The 21,871-nt window shown below is 37.3% G+C and overlaps 2 protein-coding genes across 6 annotated transcripts in view; both read right to left on the bottom strand.

The window, feature by feature from the left end:
- Nucleotides 1–21,871, bottom strand: part of LOC110842880 — a 191,621-nt gene that overhangs the window by 93,110 nt on the left and 76,640 nt on the right. For all 5 annotated transcript variants that reach the window (XM_022088736.2, XM_022088735.2, XM_035848647.1 and 2 more), the window contains exon 5: nt 4,272–5,404. In XM_022088736.2, the coding sequence (XP_021944428.1) occupies nt 4,272–5,404 (1,133 nt within the window). The remainder of the gene's footprint in view (nt 1–4,271; nt 5,405–21,871) is intronic.
- LOC118434641 lies at nt 14,649–20,470 on the bottom strand. The gene is made up of 6 exons (XM_035848648.1): nt 16,430–20,470; nt 16,036–16,359; nt 15,853–15,928; nt 15,613–15,787; nt 15,438–15,547; nt 14,649–15,355 (listed from the first exon to the last, which is right to left on the bottom strand). The coding sequence occupies exons 1-6, from the start codon at nt 16,487–16,489 to the stop codon at nt 14,880–14,882; spliced, it is 1,221 nt and encodes a 406-aa protein (XP_035704541.1). The 5' UTR covers nt 16,490–20,470; the 3' UTR covers nt 14,649–14,879.

Below are 21,871 nucleotides of genomic sequence, written 5' to 3'. Positions count from 1 at the left end.
ATCTGTCAGTCTGTCAAGTTCGAGGTACAAAATTGTCATCGAATTCCTAACTCAACCATTTCGGGCATTAAATAATCAGCTTACTTTAGTAAGACATCTTTGGGTAGGGTCTCTCTGACGAGGTGTTTTGTAAGTTAAAATGCAATTTTAATGTGGGCTTCTCAGTGTCTTAAATTACGCCAATTGTGTTTCTCGCTCCGAGACATAAGTTGTTTCACTTGCTTGTAATCAACAACAACGAAGAGTAAGCAGCATTTAAAACCAATCCCAAAATGTAAACTGATCAAATCGCGATATAAAATGTAAAAAAAAACAAGAACAAGTCGTGGCTGCAACCAAATATGTAAGAACAACAAGTTAAATAAGTTAACATCGTCGTCATCTACTGTACGTGGTGCAGAATTGGTTCACATACATACATGATGCTACATACATACATACACGGACTAGGCACGGTGGATGATAGAGAAACTGTAGGTAGTGGAGATGTACATACATACGTAATATAGAAGTATGCATTGAAGAAGCTATCTGAAATCTAGTGAATCTGAATGTTTTTGAAATTGGAATGTTAAATTTCTAAGAATCGCCTCGGAGCAGAGGCATCTCGACAGAATGTAATAACAACACTTCATCTCCTCGCAACAGATAACAATTTTACTACTCACTCACTCGCACCATTTCATTAAATTACCTCCAGTCACTCGCTCCTAATCCTAATTCAACTAAACCAAACAGGCTCAAGGAAGAGGTCCATGTACAAGTGTTAATTCTACTCCAATTCTACTTAATCCAAATATGTACATAAGAGATCCCAGGGCAGACCACAGCAAAAAGATACTTTGCCATCAATTACTCCAACAGTTCACCCTCAGACCTCTGACAACATACAGCTAAACAAACTTCAATTTCAATTTCGAAATCAATGTTTCAACCAGTTTCGTCAGGATTGCATTGAGTTGGACTCGGCCACATTGTTATACGTGGCTCATAATTTTACACGAATAAAATACTTTTGTTGTATGTACAAAGTTTAAAAATTTCAGTTTTCTAATTTCATAATAAAGTCTTCCAAATGAGTTATGAAGTGAAATACGATCTCCCGTAAAAGATTATATGACGATGAAATTACTGAATGCCTTGATTTAAGTAGATGATCAAGTTACAATTTTATCTACATATGTAAATATACATATGCTCGTTTAGAATTTATAGCAAGATGAACCTTGGCTGAATTTTAAATTCAATGAAAATGATAACGGAAAATTGAGATATAAATTGATAGTTCAACTTGAAGAATAGTGCATTATGCATGCTAAATATAATTGTATTGTTGACTCTAGTACTGAAATTGTACTGTTTGACTTATTAATTATACGCCCAAATCCAGCTTTGATATTCTTACTGTAATTTAATGTTTATTATTAATCCTAAGCGCGTACGTACATATTGAAGGCTTATATAACCCATGTTTGTGTAATGATTTAGAGGTACTACTCAGGTACAGGTCAGGCTGTTTAGTATTTGTGCTCAAATTTTTCCATAAAAGTCGGTAACATGGATCGTACTTTGAGAAAAATTGTTATATAAAGGAGAATAAATTAACATGAGCCTGCCAATTTAGAAGCTAAAATATTTTGACTTATCTGGTTATTCTCATTATCACTGGTGAACGAATGTTCAACATGTCTGATATCCTCGCCAAATTTGTAAAGTTAATTATCACCTGTGTGCTCAAAACTTCAACCAGAAAACAACACAATTTTTATATTTTTTCGAAATCCGCCTACACAGTCATCTCTAGATATTAATATGAAGAATGTGGATTTAGCATTGATTATGCAGGAAAATTAAACTTCTTGGTTTTTTTGTTTTCAATGCGTACTATACGTATGTACATATGGATAACTATCAAGTGCGATTCCTGATTCGTTGAGCATGAAAAAAGTGTACATGTGATGGAGCAGTAATATTATGTAAAAGCATGACAAAACAAAAGATGAAAGGTTAGCACAAAGTCATAAATGTGATAAATTTTAGACCTTCTGTTTATCACACTGAGTGACTAAAGCTAAAAAGGAGCGAAGCGAGACGAATGCATGGCTACAATATCTGTAATAATAATGAGATTTGCGACTCACGAGTGTTGAACAAGCTGGATTAGTACACAGTGGAGTAAAATATTTAGTTAGCAATTCTACTCCTTCAGCACAATAGAATAGAGAAATGAGGTTCGTAAGGTTCGTAAACCATTTCCATTGTAGCTGGAATAATGTAATATGATTATTATGTATTCGCATTTGTTCTGGCCATCATCATTGAATCCAATTTTGCAGAGACATGATGAAAAATTAACAGTAAATTGAAGAAGGGCAAAAATAGGTCTAACAATATCGTATGTAATTCTGGTTGCGATACATGTTTGCATTAAGAATATATGCTGGATGATGAAGTTGTTTGTTAGGAGACGAGAGTAAAGACCGTCTCGAGGATTGATTAAAAGATTTGAGTCAATACCGGAGCAGGATATATATATTTACGTCGTGTAGTGTTTCATCCTTTGTTATTTATGAAAAACAGGCGAGCGTTTAAGAGTTCAAACCACATTATGTATGCTCAGACATGGTCAACTGAAACTAACAATATTAATAATATTCCGCCTGGCCCAAGCTGGTCGTTTGGGCGAGGTGGAAAAATACTAAAGTGGGAATGCAATATGCGGAACGTGCATACACCAACCACCAAACCGACGTAAATTGTTAATACACCCCGCCTTGGTGTGATGTGATCAATCGATTTATTTATGCAGGAGGGTTTCACCACGTCCCTTTAGAATCTTCATAACTCACAAAATATTAATCAACACTTTTAATCTATTTGCTCATTGTGTGCAGAGGGCATCATATATTCTACACCACCACGCTCAATTTTATGTGTGAATAGGTGAGCGAAGGGCAAAAATGTATTTATTTCATTCCGCACAGCGCCGAAACTCCATAAAATATGGACAACGTTCGTTGAAAGCAATCATTCACTTTTAATTAGCATGCAAAATTGTCAAGATCTACTTAATCAAATGGGCTGAACGTTCCAAGATGAAGACGACTTTCCTTAAGTTATCACAGCCAGTGTGACTTGAGGGCATATCGGGTTATATAGGCTACACCCTCTCTCTCACCCTCTCTCTCTCTTTCATGTGCTTACGTAGATATGTACACACCTTCCAATTCTTTCTGAATAATAAAGTGCGAATCATTTGAGAAATTTGATAGAAATTTACCTTCTGCTTTATGAATCAACCATCACCCTCGATTCTTACAAACTCAATGAAAAAGCGCAACAGCACAGCATCAAAGTAAAAATATGATTGCTACATTTGAACAAGTACAAAAAGTCTGTCAATGGAGTTTGTCAGAGGATTGAGAGGGATCCGTAATCGTAGTCCTAAGAAAGTTATGCTTTGCTAATGTTTTATGCATGAACGTGAATGTGACTGTTACATGCTTGAGTAGTGATGATGACCAAAATGGAAATCCATGATTTATGCAGTAACACGACATTAATCTAAACAGTTTTTCATTTGGCCACCAACTTGAGTTCCATTGTATCGAAGTTTCAGAGGGAAATTGATATTTACGAACGGATCATATCAATTAACTACAAAACATAGAATTCTCAGTATTTCATTGGTGAAATGGTTATTTTAACTCGCAACAAATTGTCGTTATTAATTTATGATCCGCTCATGCATGCATGTATTTATATAAAAATATACGAATGTGTTAATGGAAAAGGGTTTGTGAGATCCAAGCAATTGGAAGAATAAACAATTTTAGAATTATTCATTATTTGTAATACGTAACTTAAATAAAATGCGCCACAACTGAAAAATTTGTCAAATATAAACTTTTTCTGTGAAAATATCTTTCAGAAAATTTGATTGAAAATAAAGTTTAAGACCTGTTAATTTCAGTTTGTTGTTTGAAACTAGAGTTATAAATTTGGTGTCTGACAAACCATGCAAATTGTAGGCATTTTTTAAACTTTGCATCGCCATTGGTAAATTACCACTGGGTAATATTCATCTATATATGTATGCAGGTAACTTATAGGGTTGTGAAAAATAGCGTGAATGCGATTATTCTTATATACGGCGCTGTGCTAGTGCTCAGTATGAATGTCACCCCGGAATTAAGTATGATTGTGGATGATGTGAAGTACCGAACTGTAAATGAAATGTTCTCAAGTAAAACAGGAGATTGGTTAATTACCTGCTGCATTTTTTCGAAATCAATCATTTTTTCGAAATCGAGCCATGGCCGCTGAATGTGCCTCGGATTGTGATGACGATGATGCCTTTTTCTCGCAGATTCCTTTGCGCCCCCAGAACGGACGACTCTTCCAAATGCACCAGTACTCGACGACGTAAACGTAGAATTAGTTATGTTAGCCGCAGTCATAAGATTAATAAAATTTGACGAAGGAGTTTCATTAGAGTTAGAAATTGTTGTGTAGAGATGAGATCTTGAAATTCCATCCGATCTCTCCTGAAATGCTCCTCCGCCTTCCCTCGCAATGCCGTTACTTGAAGTAGCATTATTAGTTGATGAGATAATTGAATACGGGGAAACGATGTCTGGATTAAATTTCCGAATCCCTCGGAACACGCCATGACTCCGTTCAGCCATGTTGACGGCACCCAATGAGCAGCTTAGTGAAGAACTGACCACGTTACTTGAAATCGGGGGAGCAGTGTGCATTGCAGTACTTGTAGCAGCCAAGATGACGGGTTCATCCGTGGTACTCGTGACGATGGGTGGACTTGGACCAGAAAATAGAAACAGCTTGGGTGGGGGTGACTGAGAGCGAAGTTTACTTCCTTGTGTCCATTCACTTGGCTTGTGAGCATCCACCGGGGGCGAAGTGCGAAATTCAACCGGAGTCGACAGGGGACGCAACAGCCCCTGAACCTCATCATCCGAACTGCTTGTACTCTCAACGCTCAGCCTGTTTGCTGCCATTTGCGACCATTTACGTTTGCAGTTCTCAGACCCCGATGATCCCCGGTTCCTTGCATTTTCTTCCAGTAAATCATCTCCATCCGGCAAGTTCACCTCATCGTCAACGTCGTCATAGCTGGACGAGTTGATCACCTCCAACTCCTCTTCCGAGCTGTGGTGGTCGTACGCGTGGTCAGAGTCGGAGGGCAGAGCTGAGTCAATGTTGTTGTACCCGGGATCAAACTGACTTCCGGCAGAATCTCGACCACCCCCACCACCGCCTCCGATCATCATCATCATTTCTCCAGCACCTGGGCCTTCCTCGTTGCAGTGAAGTGAACCCCGTCGTGGCAAAGGGTACAAGCCACGTTCTCCCCAGTCGTTCTCCTCTCCGTGTTCCATCACTGCAAAATACAAAGAAAACAAGAATTAACATTCTGCATGTAGAGCAATTATCATATTACTTCACACAAATACGCGTTGCACAAAGTTTGTACATATGCACACGTAAACGAGGAGGAAAAGGAAGTCTGGTGCATATATAATCTTGCAGTCATAAATCAACAACAATTTACGAAAATCCAATGTTCTGTCGGAAAGTTCGGAAATTTACAGCCTATAAGATTTGCCACCTTGAGACTTTAGTGAGAAAACAATAGGACATAAAGCACTTAAAAATTCGAGGATCATGTCATTCAAGATCAGGAAACAACAACAACTGATCACTGAAACTATAAAAAAACGTTGCACAAACACTGCCAAATAATAAAATATACCAAAAAGTTAAACCAGTTGTCTTATTTTCTGAAAGTCGTAATTTTTAAAAGTGTAGGAGATGTCTTAAATTTTTACTGCAGTTTTATTAAGCCCGTGGACCAAAACCACAGCAGAACGAGAGAGAAAAAGAGAGACCAGACCTTAGAGATCAAACTAAATTTAAAACCATACGAATAAAAACTCCGTTTTCACGGTTGGGATGAATAAAATTGCTTAACACTTCAACAGCTCAATACCCAGCAGAGAGATGTGCACATGGACATTTCTTGAACCTCACATCCTTTTAAAAGCTCGAATTTTATTGTCAATGAAAAATATACTATTCTCTTCAAACCTGACATCTTAATACTTTAAACCGAGGACAGTCAATCCAACGCTGCGCTACTTTTAGAGAGACGAAATAAGGAAACTTTGCTTCAGCTCTTAAACCTCTGCACTCTTCCACAACAATAAATATGTACTTATTTCGTATTTGAATGAATGAACTATGCACGCTAAAAAATGTAATGGATTCTGAAAATATTAAAATTGGCACGATTGAAACGTATTCAACTGCCCGAAACTGCACTATGTACATAAGTAGTAATTTATGTATAACCGAAAAACAAAACCAAATTGCCTTAAAATGATTGTAACCACCCCCAAAAATTATTTATTGCTTTCGGAAATGATAATATTTATTTTGAGCGATCCTAAATTTAAACCTTGATTAAAAGTTCGTTGATTTGGTTAAAACACAAAAATGCTGGTGTCGGACATGGTTCGTGGGTGATTTTCATTAAGTTTAAACTTTTTTATTACCAAGTTTTCGATGGCGTCTGAATATCATCATGATGATCGAAATGAACAAAAATACCTCTACACTACGAAAATGAATGGCTGCATGTATTCTTAGTTGGGTTTATTCAGGCATTTAAATTCAAACCGTAGTGCAAGATTTATGAGAAACAAAGTGTCTGGCAAAATGAAGGAGATTTTATCTAACTTATTATCGTACTTCGTGTGTAGCAAGCAAGATATTTTAATTCTAAATAAGAATGCATGGTATTTATACATGTGTAAGAATATGTTTTTCAGGTTATCATGAATGCAACAGACCTGGTGCAGGTAGTTACTACACAAATGTCGTGTGTGTCACAACACACAAGACGACAACGCTGGCATTATTGACTGACTCACCTGCAGAAACGAGTGTGAAGAGAAGCATGTCGTAGGATTGTGAGTTGAAAATTACGTCGCATATTACACATTCAAAGTGAGAAACTACACTCCAAGACAAATCATCCTCCTCGTCCAAGTTGGAACATGAAAGCCAAGGAATACAAAAAAATAGGAGAGGAAACGAGCTATTATCTCAACAGACTTCGTGTAGACCCCTCCCAGTTGTACGATTTAGGTTCAGATTCACTACTGAATGTATAATAATTATGAAATAAATAAAAACAAAACTGCTCTAGGGGTTGTGGTAGTACATTCAACATTATTCTCTGACAGCACCACCAGCCGATGATGATGGAATGACGGACGCATTCATAAAAAGAAAATAAAATTATCATTTAACTTTCTGGAAGGTCTCGAATTTTAGCAAAATTCCGACTGACAGGGATTTGAGCCCGGACCACGAAGAGAAAATGCATACACACATATATTCGGTGCAACAACATGAATTTACAATTTACAATTTATTTGAATACAATACTGCGCCGAAACATAAGGACAATCGAGGTTCAAGAAAGAGTAGTGATCATCATTATAATCACAATCATCATCATCATTATCGTCATTATACGACCATTATGCTCGTAATGACACTGTGACTACACAGAGCCTGCTAAGAGAGCCTCAAGTCAAGAAGACGACTCGAGAAGAAGAAGAAGAAGCAGTATGGATGACGGAAAATTTCAATGACATGAAAAATGAATGAATGTGCAATCTTTGATGGGAAATCTTTGTAACTCCTGCTGGCCGATTCTTTCTTTGATCTTTCCAACAGTCCGCCCAGGCCCAACGACGTCATAATGACAAATATTGCATTGTAGAAAATTCATGCAAGTTTATTAGGTAGGAGTTGTAGGCCTGCATTTATTTATGTGGTAGTTGTATGTAAATATACAAGCTCTCTCCCTTTCTCTCTCTCCGCGTCTGGTGGACACAGCTTGCATGAAGCCAGATGGATTGGCTCAACCTGAACAGAGGACGGACTCCTGTTGACTTCTGAACTCAGGTTTATTTTATGGGGAATTGAAAGCACCTCTCTCCAACTGTTTTGCATAGACAAGATTTAAGGACAATTGAAGTTGTAAAATGCGAATGCAAATTTCTCAAGATTCAATTGAAATTTCTCGTGCTGTGCTCAATGGACTCAATTTACACCTTGTAATGCGCCCCCCACCATCCTCTTTCTCATGATTATTCATGCATCGAATACAGCGAGATCGTCAGGGGATCATGATATGGTATCGCATCCCTCTAATGGTTGCAATTATGACTTCTTAGGTGGCTTACTCACATACATACATACATCACCTCTGTAGCTATTTTCGTGTAATTTAGCTGGCACTTTCCAAAGTAAGCACACTTGTATGTGTATGAATATTAATGCTTGTATCCGGTTTATTCTCTTTCACATGAACTTCAGAAGGAGCAACAGCAAACGACCGGTTTAATATGGTATTAAATGCCATGAAACAAGGATTCCCAGTTTTTCCTGATTATATACTAATTTAAGCACATCACATAAACGTGCAAACTCGTACTTTTCGTACGGGAAGCATATGTACATATGCACGTATGAATTTTGACACGATAGTATCTTTTCTGGTTTAAAATCCACTACCCCGTCGTTCTTGTATGTATTTATGTACCTAATACTGCATGAGTAGCAACATGTACTTGGAATCTTATTGCAATCAATGAAAATAACATAATTTTTATGTAACAAACAAGGTTCTGATGTAATGCACAGAAAAATAAAATAAAACCGCAGTTCCAAGAGACGATCGCCAAACAACATAACACAATCTGGATGGAATGATTTCATCACCCAACTCTAAGCCTGAGCTTACCGCCCATTTAACCAGGAATAAATCACAGTTTGTCAGCAATAAGAATGCTTCAAGTATCTAAGGTACTTGCACACACATGTACATACATATATTCACCAATGAAAAATCACCATTTGGTTGAATTGCAATTGTGCCAACTCTGACTTCTTGGAAATGGTACATTTACTATTGGATATTCTACAGAAGAAGTCAAGACAAGTAGGTATACGATACACTATGTAGCACCAGCAATTTACGGAGCTGTACAATCACACCAGCTACACAGCAATCAACAACTCGTACCTCATTATGATGCTCATCAACTTATCGAATCCCTCCCGTCCTTTGAGAATCAACACCAATCACGTACATTTGCATGCGGATTATGCTACCCGTCACAATACAATAAGCATCCCACTGATGCTAAATTATGTGCACTTTAACTGACGGATTCTCTTAATCCAAACTCCTTGCCTCGCAAAAAATAGGCACATTTTGATTCTCATAATCTATGTACCTTAGTCCTTTCGAAAATATCTACTTATTGGCACTTACTTTTTATGAGGATCACATGATTAAGTGATTTGGTCCAAGAGGCAGATGTTATTATGCAGGATGATGATAATGATGATGATGACGACTACTGAGAGTGTGTATGACGAAGAAACTTTATGTAGGCCACAATAAGCCAAAAGTTTTTGGAAGACATTAGATTAACTAACTATTAGCACCAGAATACTGCACCAACATCATCAGTGAGTTAATCAGTCAAATTGTGATACAGTGTTGTCGTTCTACGTACGTATCTACTCAAAGTTGACTTGCAGTTCCAGCAAAAACCAAGAAAGTAGGACGGTTGGATGATGATGACACATCATTCGAGTTACTTTCATGCAGGGGGTTCTTTCACACGCCAAACATACCACATTGAAGTTTCAAGAGGTTTAATTCCTTTAAAACTAATACAATTTTTACCCCGAACCAGAGCTTATGTAGTCGTCTGTCTGTCTGTATTTCGGTGGGTATAGAACCCTTGATTTAGTTTTTGTTGCTAGAAACAGGTATCAGTAGAATTCAAGCACAACTTGTACTAATTAACGTCCAGCATCCCTTAAATTATTTGTAAATTATTTTATAAATATCATGAGCCATAAAGAAATGACTATTGAACTATAGTCTCACTGCATAATATTTTAATATTTTTCAAGGCATTTACACACGTCATTTACTCTGGCCGTCACCAGTACTTGCAAGTTTTTATCCATCAAGTTGATTTTCTGTATGAGTTATAAGAATTCTAAAGAGGCGTTTCTTAGAATTTCCAACTCTCTGCTCAGTCGTTCTAGAGCTTCTACCTCAGCAAAATGTCGGAATTAGCAGAACTTGATTACTAATAATTTACGAGTTTGTACTGGCAACAAATAAAGCAATTTTGCTTCGTGTTTCTTCTTCAAGAGCTATCATTCTCTTAACGTGACAGAAATGCTTACAATGATAATAAAAAATATTCAACAAGCGGTAATTACTCTCGGTTTAAAACTTGGACTGATGACCGTGGCTGTGAATTTAAAATGATGATCGAGTTCCTGTCTCGTCTCTCTTTGGCGTGTGTTTTAATCTTAATACTCAAACAATTTTGAGGCATGGTCGCCATTCTATGCTTTGCAACATGCACACGTTACACGGCACAAAATATCTAGAATCATTTATTTTCTTTAGAGACAATTACATATTGTGACAAATGACACCGACTCGCCATAAAAAATGAAGTAGGTAAAAAGGCTGTTTGTCCAAGACAGAAGGTGATATTCATCACGATCCTCTTGATTTCAGTTAAGAGTACTTTTATTTTATTTATTTTTCTCCTACCGCTATTACCACCAGCACCAGCACCACCAGCACCAGCACCAGCACCACCATCACCGCTTGCTGAGTCTGTGTACACATGTAGTAACTAAGGATAAGTGAACAAAACGTCTTTGTGATACAAATTGTCAGAATATTTAGTTTCACGTAAATTACTTTTCGTATGGGAAATGAGGAGGAGGAGGATTTTGTTTTGTTCTTGCTGCATTATGTGATGTGATTTTAACTCGAAATGATGGGGCTGACTGATTTTTGATGTGATAAAAAAACATTTTTCCCTGAGATGTGACTTTACATAATCTGAGAGTGAGATTCAATTGCTTACACCTTCGAGCCGCGTCGTCCCACTTGCTGTATTATACGTGACATAAATGGCCAACAGCAAGCTATCCACGTTAAATATTCCCAGGGACAAGAAAATTATCGGTTTTTTCTTTGAACCTTTGGCTCCTTGTGACTAGTCCCTCTGCTTTTCCCAGCTAAAATGCTAATGTCATATTTTCTTTTCCCAACACACACTGTAATGTGTCGCCAAAGTGGTTTGGCCAAAGTCACTGAACCACCTTTGCCGGCGACTCATCATTTTCCCTCTCAAGAATATTTTGTGACACATAAACTATTACCACCTCCACTCGATGCCCTGAGCGGCACAAAATGTGTATAATTTGTCAAGACTCAGAGTGACATTGTCGAAACCAGAACACTGCTTGTCTTTTCTAAGAAAATCAAAAGAACGCTTTGCTTAACAGTCACTAACTCCACCAGATGCATGGGCTTTACAAGATCAGAAGAAGAGGTACCCTGCCCAATACACTATGCATAAGTGCGTATTCGTCAATGACACCCTATACATAATTATAAATCCAACTCGATATGACAGTTTTACGTTGTATTATACATATTTATTTTTTATTTGGTTTTTACTTCTTGTACCAGAATTATTATTGAACTCGCTCATTTTTAGTTTATCTTGGCACTGACTGGTGTGAGGTTCGGTTAACAGTTTTCAACGTCAAAGTAAGTGTACGATGATGCAGCGATTGGACTCCTGGGGTGTGTTTGAAGATGACACTTTGGTGGTGATGTGAGAGACTCTGTATAAATACGAACGAACACTGATTTGCGCACGTTACGAGGGAATAGGGAAGAGCGATATTTAACGCAAGGAGACAAGCAAAACGAATAAAAGGAGGAAGCTGGGAGACAAATAAATGACATGACACAAGGACACATTAAATACATTTTTAGCGTCTGTGTTAGTTTTTCAAATTATGAAGAGTGCTGAGATACACGTTGGCTGGTCTTGTCAGCTTAGAGTGCTTAGAGTGTAGGGTTATGCTGAACATAATATGTTCCCCACATTCTATCGGAGCAATTTTTCATAACATGCAGTCCAATATTATTAAGACAGGTTTAAGACGCCATTAGTGATTAAATGTATTGCTCTGCTGTGCCTTGCCTTGGATAACACAGACCGTGTTCCTTGCTTAAATTCGACAGACCATTAAGAACCCCGAATTTTTGAATGGTATGTAAAAATTCAAATTTAAAATTAATGGACCATGCAAAATCGCTTCGTGAATAAAAAATATTAAAGTTCAACTACATGTTTAGAGACGACAAATAGCTCGAGCACCATTTTATTTTATGTGTTGTGTATGTATGATGGGATTCCTATTTTCTTTAAATATGTATATCTGGAGATTTCCTTTGTTGGGGAAAAAGGGGGTGCACAACATGAGCTCAAGCAAGTTACATGCTACATATGCATACGTGTTAATATTTCGTTGATACATTTATTACTTGATATTTATAATGTGTAGATGATTGCTTGTAAAAAATGTTTGTAGATTTGACGTTTTTCTGCGGTTTTTGTCATGCGTTATTATTTTTTGAAGAAACACCCATTGAAAACCATTAGAACAAACTCAAGAACATTGTGTTCTTCGTACGTCATTTCGAGTAATAATAAAATTTTGTCATTTTAGTCACGAGAATTTGTTGCCTAATGTACCGGTAATTTTTTCATAATTTTGAGATTGACGCTGTAAAAACTACGCTACCAAGTCACAAGGGTGAGCAGGTTTACAGAGAACATACATAGATTTGAAGATGGTGATGATGGTAAATATTCATCCTCAGTATTGCTCCTTCATACAACGTATCGACAACTTTGGCATGAAAATATTCAGATATGCAAATGCGGGACGTCTTTCATTTCACAACTCAGAGAAAAAGTGACAGGGTGAAGCGTAAAAGTTGTCTCAGTCAGAACTCCTCTCGGGCAAAGAAAGAAAAACAGAAAATTTCCACCAAGCAATTTCCCTAATCGTCTTTTGTCTTGTCATGTCACCAACGTACGTACCACGTACACGATTAGAGCACTGTTTGAGAGGAGCACCATACTGCACATCAAATAAATTTTGAAATATTCCAAAAGCAATGAAAAGAGAAAAGTTGTTATAATTCGTATCTGGACTTTGTTTCTTCTGGTTGCACATACAGAAGTATAAAATGCTGGAGGCTTCTGCCCAATCCATGCGTCACATTAAATATATACGTATGTACACATTTATACTGGTATATGTAAGTATTTGGGAGTTGAAGAGGTGGAGGAGGAAAGAGAAACCATTTGCCATAATAAAAATATTGAATATCTCAATATGACAGAGAATATTATTCTTCATCTCCAGGGTTCACTTATCCTTAACGTAGCAACATTTTGTTATTTCAGTTCCATTTTCGTACATTGTTTGATACCAAATTGCTTGTTGAGAACAACGTTGGGACGAAGAACAAGTGTGTGCTTTTGCATAAAATAAATGGAATGGATTGGTTGGAAGCCATGTATACACACCGTAAAATAAAATATACCCTTCCACTACCACCAACAACACTGACGAGCCTTTTGCCAATATTATTTTACTTCAGTCACACAACCAAACAGACGCGCAGGAGAATTTCATATTCTGGTTTTGCCTCATCTGCATAAACTTATCGATGTGGCAGTAAGTAATCCCAAGTTCTTGACTCTTAATACCCAACAGCTCATTGTACTTGAAGAGAGAGAGAGCAGGCAGCAAATTTTCACCTATTGCGACATTATCTCATTCTTGTAGATAATGTTCGATTTTCCCAATACTTCGCTTCCCTCCCTCATTCATGGGGTCAGAGCTGCACACAAAGTTTTCGTTCATGTCAAGAACTCCTTTGGAGATTGGAGTAAAACGTAAAAATGGTAATCGTACCAGTACTAGTGGATGGAAGTAAAGCAGTATAAATACGCATTTATGCTGGTCTGCTGCTCCCACTTTCGGTGGTAGCAGTAATGTGCTTATTCCATGTTTTTGCCAAACTCTAACAAACATCAGTGTTACAACTGCAGACTCACATTCTCCACGACTGTGTAGTAAAACTTAGTAGTACAACAAGTTTGGTCTTCTTCATGCTACCCTGCAGAAGATTAGTTTTTTGGGAAGAGGAAGAGCAGATGTGTTGTCTACATCTAAATTTAGTTATAAATTGGTATTAGGTGGCAAGCACCCCGTGGAGATTAGATTCTGGTGAGGGATCCTGAGTTCTTGCTACACGCAAAGGAAATAAGTATAAAAGAGCCTATGATTTACGTTTTATAATTTGAACGCATGAACGTATAAGAAATCCATATAAAAACGGCTTAATTTTTTGCCTAAATACCATAGAGTATGGTGCAAGCATATGGGTTAAAATGAAGGTTGATTCGATCATACAAAAATGTAGAAAGATGCGGTCATTCGATTAAAAAGATTCGTCGCTGTCGATTAAAAATGCGGTCAATCAATACTATCGCATTAGGTTATATGCGGCCTATATTATATATACATGTATTAAACTAATTATTTATAAAGGCGTTATTAGATACTTTGTAAAAGGAAGCCATAAACAATTAATAAAATAAATAAAATAAGACGCTGCTCTTAGAAATGGTCAAAGGCCCAGGTCGATGGGGTTTTTAAATTTATTTCATTTCCTATAAATTGAGCCAGTAAAGATAATAAAGAGAGATTTGTAATCGGGTTGTATATTAGTTTCTTATTTATTGTTGACACGGCATCTCCATCAGGTTTGTGTAGCAGGATTGGTGATCTGACTCTACCTTTGGGAAGACATCTCTCATAATTCTGCCGAAGTATTTGTCGTCAACTTCTTTTTTCTATGGACATATACTGTATACCGAATTATGACGTAGCCTATTAGCGGGTGGTTGAATATCAACAATCCTGTACTTCTTCTTGATCCAGAGACGAACTTCTAGGACACGCCGTGAAGGTCGGACGTATGAATCCTTAACTACAGACTTATTTTCAAGTTCCCAGGTTACCCATTCTTTTCTAGCTTCTTCAGATAAGGTATCATGATGTATGTTCCATGGGATTGGTTGTTGCTGCGTATTATTTGGGTCCCCCAAATATGGTACTCCCTTTGGACCCCTACAATACAAATGGTAGTTCGCGACTGTTCCAACGAGGAATTTTGAAAATCCTGTCCCATTTTGAAATTCAGTCACTGATGGAACTATAGGCTGCAAATGTAAGTTGGTGTTCAAAGCATCTACTATTTCTTTTGCGTATTTTGATAATTTGATCAGGCAAGGGGCTGAACTTGTTGAACAAACAGAGTCCAAAGCACCTAAAGTATAAAAAAATATGGATAAGCTGTTCGGAAATATTCATGGTTGAGTTATACTGGTCTACCATTGTCTGTTATGTACCTCTTAACCCCATCCTAAGACTAGTTCCACTAATGGTGGTTGAAGACCACAATGGCAAAGCTTCAGCGTCGGAGGCGAGATAATCCATCTCGCCAGATTTAAGGAAATATCTTTGGTAAAAAAATATCTAATTATTTTATTAAATACTTATAATAGAACCTCTGTGTGTACTGACCTGATGGCACAATGGTCGTGAGTTAGGTCATCGGCCTTATTTTCTCCAAGATTTTCCGTCCTTACATGTTGCGCCATATCCTCGACCGTTTTCGAAAGAGTTGCCAATCCGACGACAATATGTCCATTGTACATCTTGTTTCTGTCACGGAGTGGGACCCAGTACATCACATGCCCTATTAATTAATTATAGTTTATGTAACATTAAATTTGTTTGTTAATGTGATGTTTGTAAAATTACCTTTGGTTTGTGCTTCTCCATCAACAAAAAAAAGGAGTCCACCTTTGACGACTTTCATTAATAGTGGAAGATTTGACTACAAATAATAATAATAAAATTTATGTATTCGTTTTTGTTAGTATAATAATTTCAATTAAATTAAATATCTATCTAATCATCAGTTGTATATATGAGTTCTTTTACTTTGATTTTCTTCGTTTGTGTGTGCATAGAATCATCTGAAGTATCTTGACTTGATCTCTTCGTAGATGTACTGGGTCCTGAGGAGCTTCTTGACAACTGCGATAAAAGTGTAACCTCTCCCATATCCCCCTCTATTTCTTGTGTTTGATGCCGCCCAACCTGTCCATTTGATGTAGATGGTCGAGATATCGTTGTCGTCGCCATAGCTTGTTCCCGGTGTGTTGACAATGTTGTCGATGGTTTTGACATCATCTTTTGACCCCTCACGCTTGTACCCCTCCCCCTGCTAACAACTAAAGGGATATCGTCGTCTTCATCGCTAGACTGTAAATTAAATAAAAATTATATATAAATTTGTACAATATAACTCATCTAATATTTTAAAAAAACTTACAACTGTCATTTTTGGCTTAGATTTGGAGCCCCTACCAGCACCCCCACGTCGCGAGTCCATTTGTTAATTTTAATAAATAATTTAAAATTTTAAAAAAATTTCGTTAATTAAAAGAACTTTCGCATAATAGTGGAATGCACGCAAATTATTTAAGAAATAGAAATATATATTTTGGATATAATATTTCTTGCGTGCGTGAAGTGAGCAAAGGAACGACTTCCTTCCAGCTCAAGTTACAATCGAAGAGTGAGAGGGAAGGGTTCGTGTGCCGGCTCGGCACATTTCGGCACGCAGGGATCCTCCATGTACCACGGAACACCGATTTGCTTGTCTGCTCGCACATCTACTTAAAGGTATATCATAAAATTTATGCATACAAGCTAACCTTTATAACAATTTTTGCTTCATCGTTATTTACTGACTAAAACGTTTTGACACAATCAGTGAATCACCCCGTGGAGATTTCCTTCACTTCCTATCTGCAAATGGCTGATAGTACCAGCACTCACCGAATCCTTCCATGTCGACTACTATACAACTGGCTCTTTCACTCGCCAGGCTTTTCTGTGCCCAGAATGGTGCTGAAACTCTCAAGTAGTGCACTTTAAATAAGCAAAATCTTCTCCCTGCTTTTGTTGCTGCAAGCCCTTATATGCTGGTCCTCGATTCTTTCCTCCTCAACCAAGTACACATGCACACACACATCGCATTCAAAATATAAACTACAATTCGTTCAGCCGCATCCGAAGCAACCGTGAAATGAAAAAAAAACTCGCGAAAACTATCATCCATCCATGTCAGGCGAGCTTTGGCCAGTTGTAAACCATGCCCTCCTCTCAATCCGTCTCAGGTAAATGGTTCGAAGAGACCGGACACTAAACAATCTAGTCTGAACGACTTTGGACTTTCAAATAATAAGCAACATAAAACTGTTTTTTTACATGTGGGAGTTTACTTTGTTGGAGCATTAGTCCATTCGTTTACTTTATTTCTGAAAGTTTTTCTGAAAATTTTGTCAAGGCCAAAACTTGTATTAAACTAATTGTGTGAAGAATTTCATCATTCATGCTCAAAACCCCCATGCATTCATTTATGTATCTAATTATCTCGTGCACAAATAAAGGCCGAAGAAAAAGAATCAGAATAGAAACAACATGTTTCAAAACATTTGTGGAATATTGCTTTACTTTTTCAAGCAGCACAAAGTACTAACCCCGGACAATGTTATGAATGCAAGTTTTGGATTTTCTTCACTTTGCACGAAACATTAACCTCTTGTATTCTTTCATGCCGACCAAAAAAGAAAATACCTCAGTCGTTGTTCCAACGATTATTTTTGAAGGGAATAGTTGCTATTAATTATGTAGTTCGAAGTTTACAAATTTGTTGCATTCCAGTAGACATGCAACTGGAATTCTGCTACATGCACACAGTCGTCTAGTCGAGTCGAATGGGAATAAATGCCATGAATGAAACTTTTCATGTGGTGGAGGCCAATGCTTGTCTTCGAATGAAATCGCAAAGGCAAATTCTGTGCAATCTGCGTTAAGTCGTTGTCTCAATCATTGACAAGAAAAATTAAGTTCTAAAGAATCTACTGTTTCTGTCCTACGTTCACACCATTTTTTACTATTGCAAACCATTTGCAGAATACAAGCTTTATGTTTACACATAATATCGTAATTTGGTGCTATTCATTAATGAATAGAGCGAATGTAGGGGAAGGTAAAAAAGTTGGGGAACCAGAGATTACACATTTCTTTATATGTATGAGTCATATTTTTGTTAATAATAAAGTCCTATTAATGTAAAACGAGATTTAACACTAGCCTAAAGTGTGCCATCAAAAAGTATTTCCTCGTTTTGTTATAAAATACTGGTCGAAAAAAATTGTGGTATTTATTTAAACGACTCAATTTACTTACTTAAGGGAAAGGGTGTGTTGATGTGTAAAAAAATCTAAATTAAAATCCACACCGAAAATGAAGATTAAACTGGTGCCATTACTAAATAAAACTAACGTCGGCAAGGCAATTCAATTTTAAATTTGTCTGGGATACATAATGTGTTTTTTTGTTGAGCAGCGATGGTGGTGGTATTGGTAGAAACGATATGATGATCAAATGAAATGGGCTGAAATCACCAGCATTTCTTATTAAGACGTTGTTTGAACAACTGTGACATATCGGGAGGAGACTTTGTCTGACTCTAAGCAGGACAATTTTGTGGGTTCGTTACAGTTTATTAAGTAATTTAGAGGACAAAAGTACGCAACGCCTTCTGGCCTCCACAGTCCCAAATGGCCAAATCAGAAAGTAAAACAAGAAAACGAGTTTTATAACAAGCAAAAGACAAGACAACCATCCGACTTTAATGCTGCTAATAGAGCACATACAATGGAGAATACAGGACCATTACATCACATACCAAACTAGTTGCACAACATAACTTCCCAATATCCGCTGTTGTTCGCCTTCTTTAGTTCTTTCTATATAAGGCCCAACAACAGATATGTGGCGCTGGAAGAAGAAGCAACACACACATGCATACGTACATACGTACACATGAGACGGATAAAGACAAAGTTTTGTTGGTATGGATGGGTCCTCCAACGCCAGAAAATCTTTGAGCAGTCTAAGGGCACTTTCTTTTCCCGTAATTTCTTTCTTTAGTTGTGTGGGACTGGTTGGTAGTGCGGTTGGCGGTGCTCTACTTGTTGGAAATAATAGAATGAGGAAGAGTAACACAGCTCCATTAGAATTTATCTTCTTTGGAGAGAATGTAATGTAATCCAAAGAAATGGTGCTGCTCTCATGGCAATGGCCAACCTCCTTGGCCTCAGAATAATATCTCTCAGGAATTGCTTGTTTTCTGTCGCTTTCCGCTTTCATTCACATCCTTTTACTCTTTTACGACAAGGCGCAAAAAATTCTGACAACTCCATGATTTTTCAAAATGGACGCACGAGACTAGAAATAAGTCGGTATAATAACGTGATGCTGCAAGGTGCCAGAAGGTGTCCAAGTCACAGATCATCGGTGGGCTGAATTAGATTAAAACAGAAGAATAGCTCGTCCTGGTTAATGAATGAATTGACTTAATTTTTAAAATTATTAATACTACTGATTGTATGCAACTCCAGAATTAAGATTCATTATTTAGTATGAAAATATCAATATGCAAACTTGAATAAGTGTAAGAATTGTCATTCTTGTTAGAAAAATAATAAATCAAACAAAGTAACATCAACCAACCATCATCCGAGTCCAAAAACGTTACTATTATTATACGAAAAAGTGACATATAGCAGACCTCGCAATAATTTTAACGCCTTTTTGACACTAATTAGTCCATTAGTGTGTGGAAAGTTTATTCTATGTACCAGTTCAATTTTGTATTCTTCACCATCCAACACATTTCCAGTCGGACATACGCGAAGGATAATTTCATAACTCGTCCCTTTGCACATTATTTTCTTGACATAATATGAGATAAATGGCCTGGATAGTCTTTCATCTCTCACAGCTACCACCAAAGAGAGAGAGGACATTATACCCAATTATACCGCCTATGCATATACCACTATCTATCACCATCATATTTATCTACAGATGCAAATGTTCCCTGCAGTTTATTTATTATCTTGCCCACTATACGTCCGAAATTTGGTGTGGCAAGAGTAAAACGTTAAAGACAATCACGAAACCAGCAACTCGTTCAGATGCACAAGTTCGTCTTTCTAACAATGTCTTTCCTAATCAAATTGATTTAAAGATTGAAATTTGTACGAATAAAGGCAACATTCTTATCCTCGGTTATCTGGAGTAAACCAGAGTGTAGTCCACATGGATAACATGGCGAGAGAATAAGTTTTAGGGAACGAAACACTGTCAAACTTTGAGAGTGGAAGGAAAGGGAGGAAGTGTGGGGAGACCGCATCGGTGAGGCGTCAAATTGACCCAGTCACATTGACCCACGACACATTGACCCGCTCATATTGACCCAACGACAGATTGACCCGATACCATATTGACCCAGCGACAGATTGACCCGGCACAATATTGACCCACGTCATATTGACCCCATGCTATACCTGGACATACTGTATTTTTCATACAAAAAAACTTAATTTTATTTCATATTTCATTTCTGGTCAAATATTCCAATTAAAAATTGAATTGTTCTAATAATTATTGGTCGTCTTTTTCTTATGTGAGGCTAATTTAAAGTATTGATGAAAGACACAACCCTCCGATACAATTTCAAAAACATAAAATATATTCTGTAATTTCTTTAATACGTTATAATTTATAACTTATAAACGACAAGAAACCGGGTGCTGTCGTCAAAAATCGAGCAAAGAGACATAAAAGAGAAAAAGGCATCAAAAAGCCAAAACGGCACGCAAAAAGATAATAGGGCATTGAAAAAGGCATGAAGCAATAGCAAAAAGGCTGCCTTCCTTGCACACACTGCTTGGACGACTACACTGTGCTACACAGTGCATCTTCAAAATCTGAACAAAATAAAATTTTTGTCAACCGTTTGATGATATTTTCTTAATATTTGCCCCCATTGAGTGGGTGTGGTGGGCGCAAATGTGGTCATACCATCAAAACACTTAGGGGCTTATGTTCATTGCATGTGCACTCTCTCTTCTTAAATTAAGAATCTTAATACAAATACCTATTACAATAGGTATTATTACCGTACTAGTATACTAGTACCGTTGGTTAAATGATTTCGTTACTAATAGATTAAGGAATTTTACAAAAGGAGGACCAATAATTATTAGAACAATTCAATTTTTAATTGGAATATTTGACCAGAAATGAAATATGAAATAAAATTAAGTTTTTTTGTATGAAAAATACAGTATGTCCAGGTATAGCATGGGGTCAATATGACGTGGGTCAATATGGTGCTGGGTCAATTTGTCGTTGGGTCAATATGGTGCTGGGTCAATCTGTCGCTGGGTCAATATGGTGCCGGGTCAATCTGTCGCTGGGTCAATATGGTATTGGGTCAATCTGTCGCTGGGTCAATATGAGCGGGTCAATGTGACTGGGTCAATTTGACATGCAATCGACCGCATCTTCCCTTTTCCGCAGGCAACTTGAATATTTTCACGTAAAGCTCGCACAACGAGTTGGAATGTGTAAAATAAGCTGTCTTGTCTCCCTCCACTCCCAAAACTCCTCTCTCAACTACCCAAATGCTCCGTTCTCAGGTGTAGTCAGTAAGATGAGATTACGAAAGATGAGAATGAATGGATGAAGCGGTGTGGCTTCAATGTTTAGATTGGACCAAATGCTCTGAAAATCCAGTCTCAGGCAGACGAGAGCTGAGCACATAAATGTAAATCTTCCATGGCGAACTGTCATTACGAACTCTACCCGCGACTTACTCACATTTTATTAGCAGTTAACGAATAATATAACA

This window comes from Folsomia candida, unplaced genomic scaffold (assembly GCF_002217175.1).
Source record: "Folsomia candida strain VU population unplaced genomic scaffold, ASM221717v1 Fcan01_Sc002, whole genome shotgun sequence".
NCBI classification, from domain to species: Eukaryota; Metazoa; Arthropoda; class Collembola; order Entomobryomorpha; family Isotomidae; genus Folsomia; species Folsomia candida.
This window is presented reverse-complemented; position numbering and strand designations above follow the sequence as displayed.

Coding starts and splice junctions, on each gene's coding strand:
- LOC118434641 (XM_035848648.1), bottom strand. CDS start 16,489: ATGGACTCGCGACGTGGGGGTGCTGGTAGGGGCTCCAAATCTAAGCCA. Junction 16,360..16,429: donor CTAAGCCAAAAATGACAGTT/GTAAGTTTTTTT, acceptor TTTAATTTACAG/TCTAGCGATGAAGACGACGA. Junction 15,548..15,612: donor CACGACCATTGTGCCATCAG/GTCAGTACACAC, acceptor TTTTTACCAAAG/ATATTTCCTTAAATCTGGCG.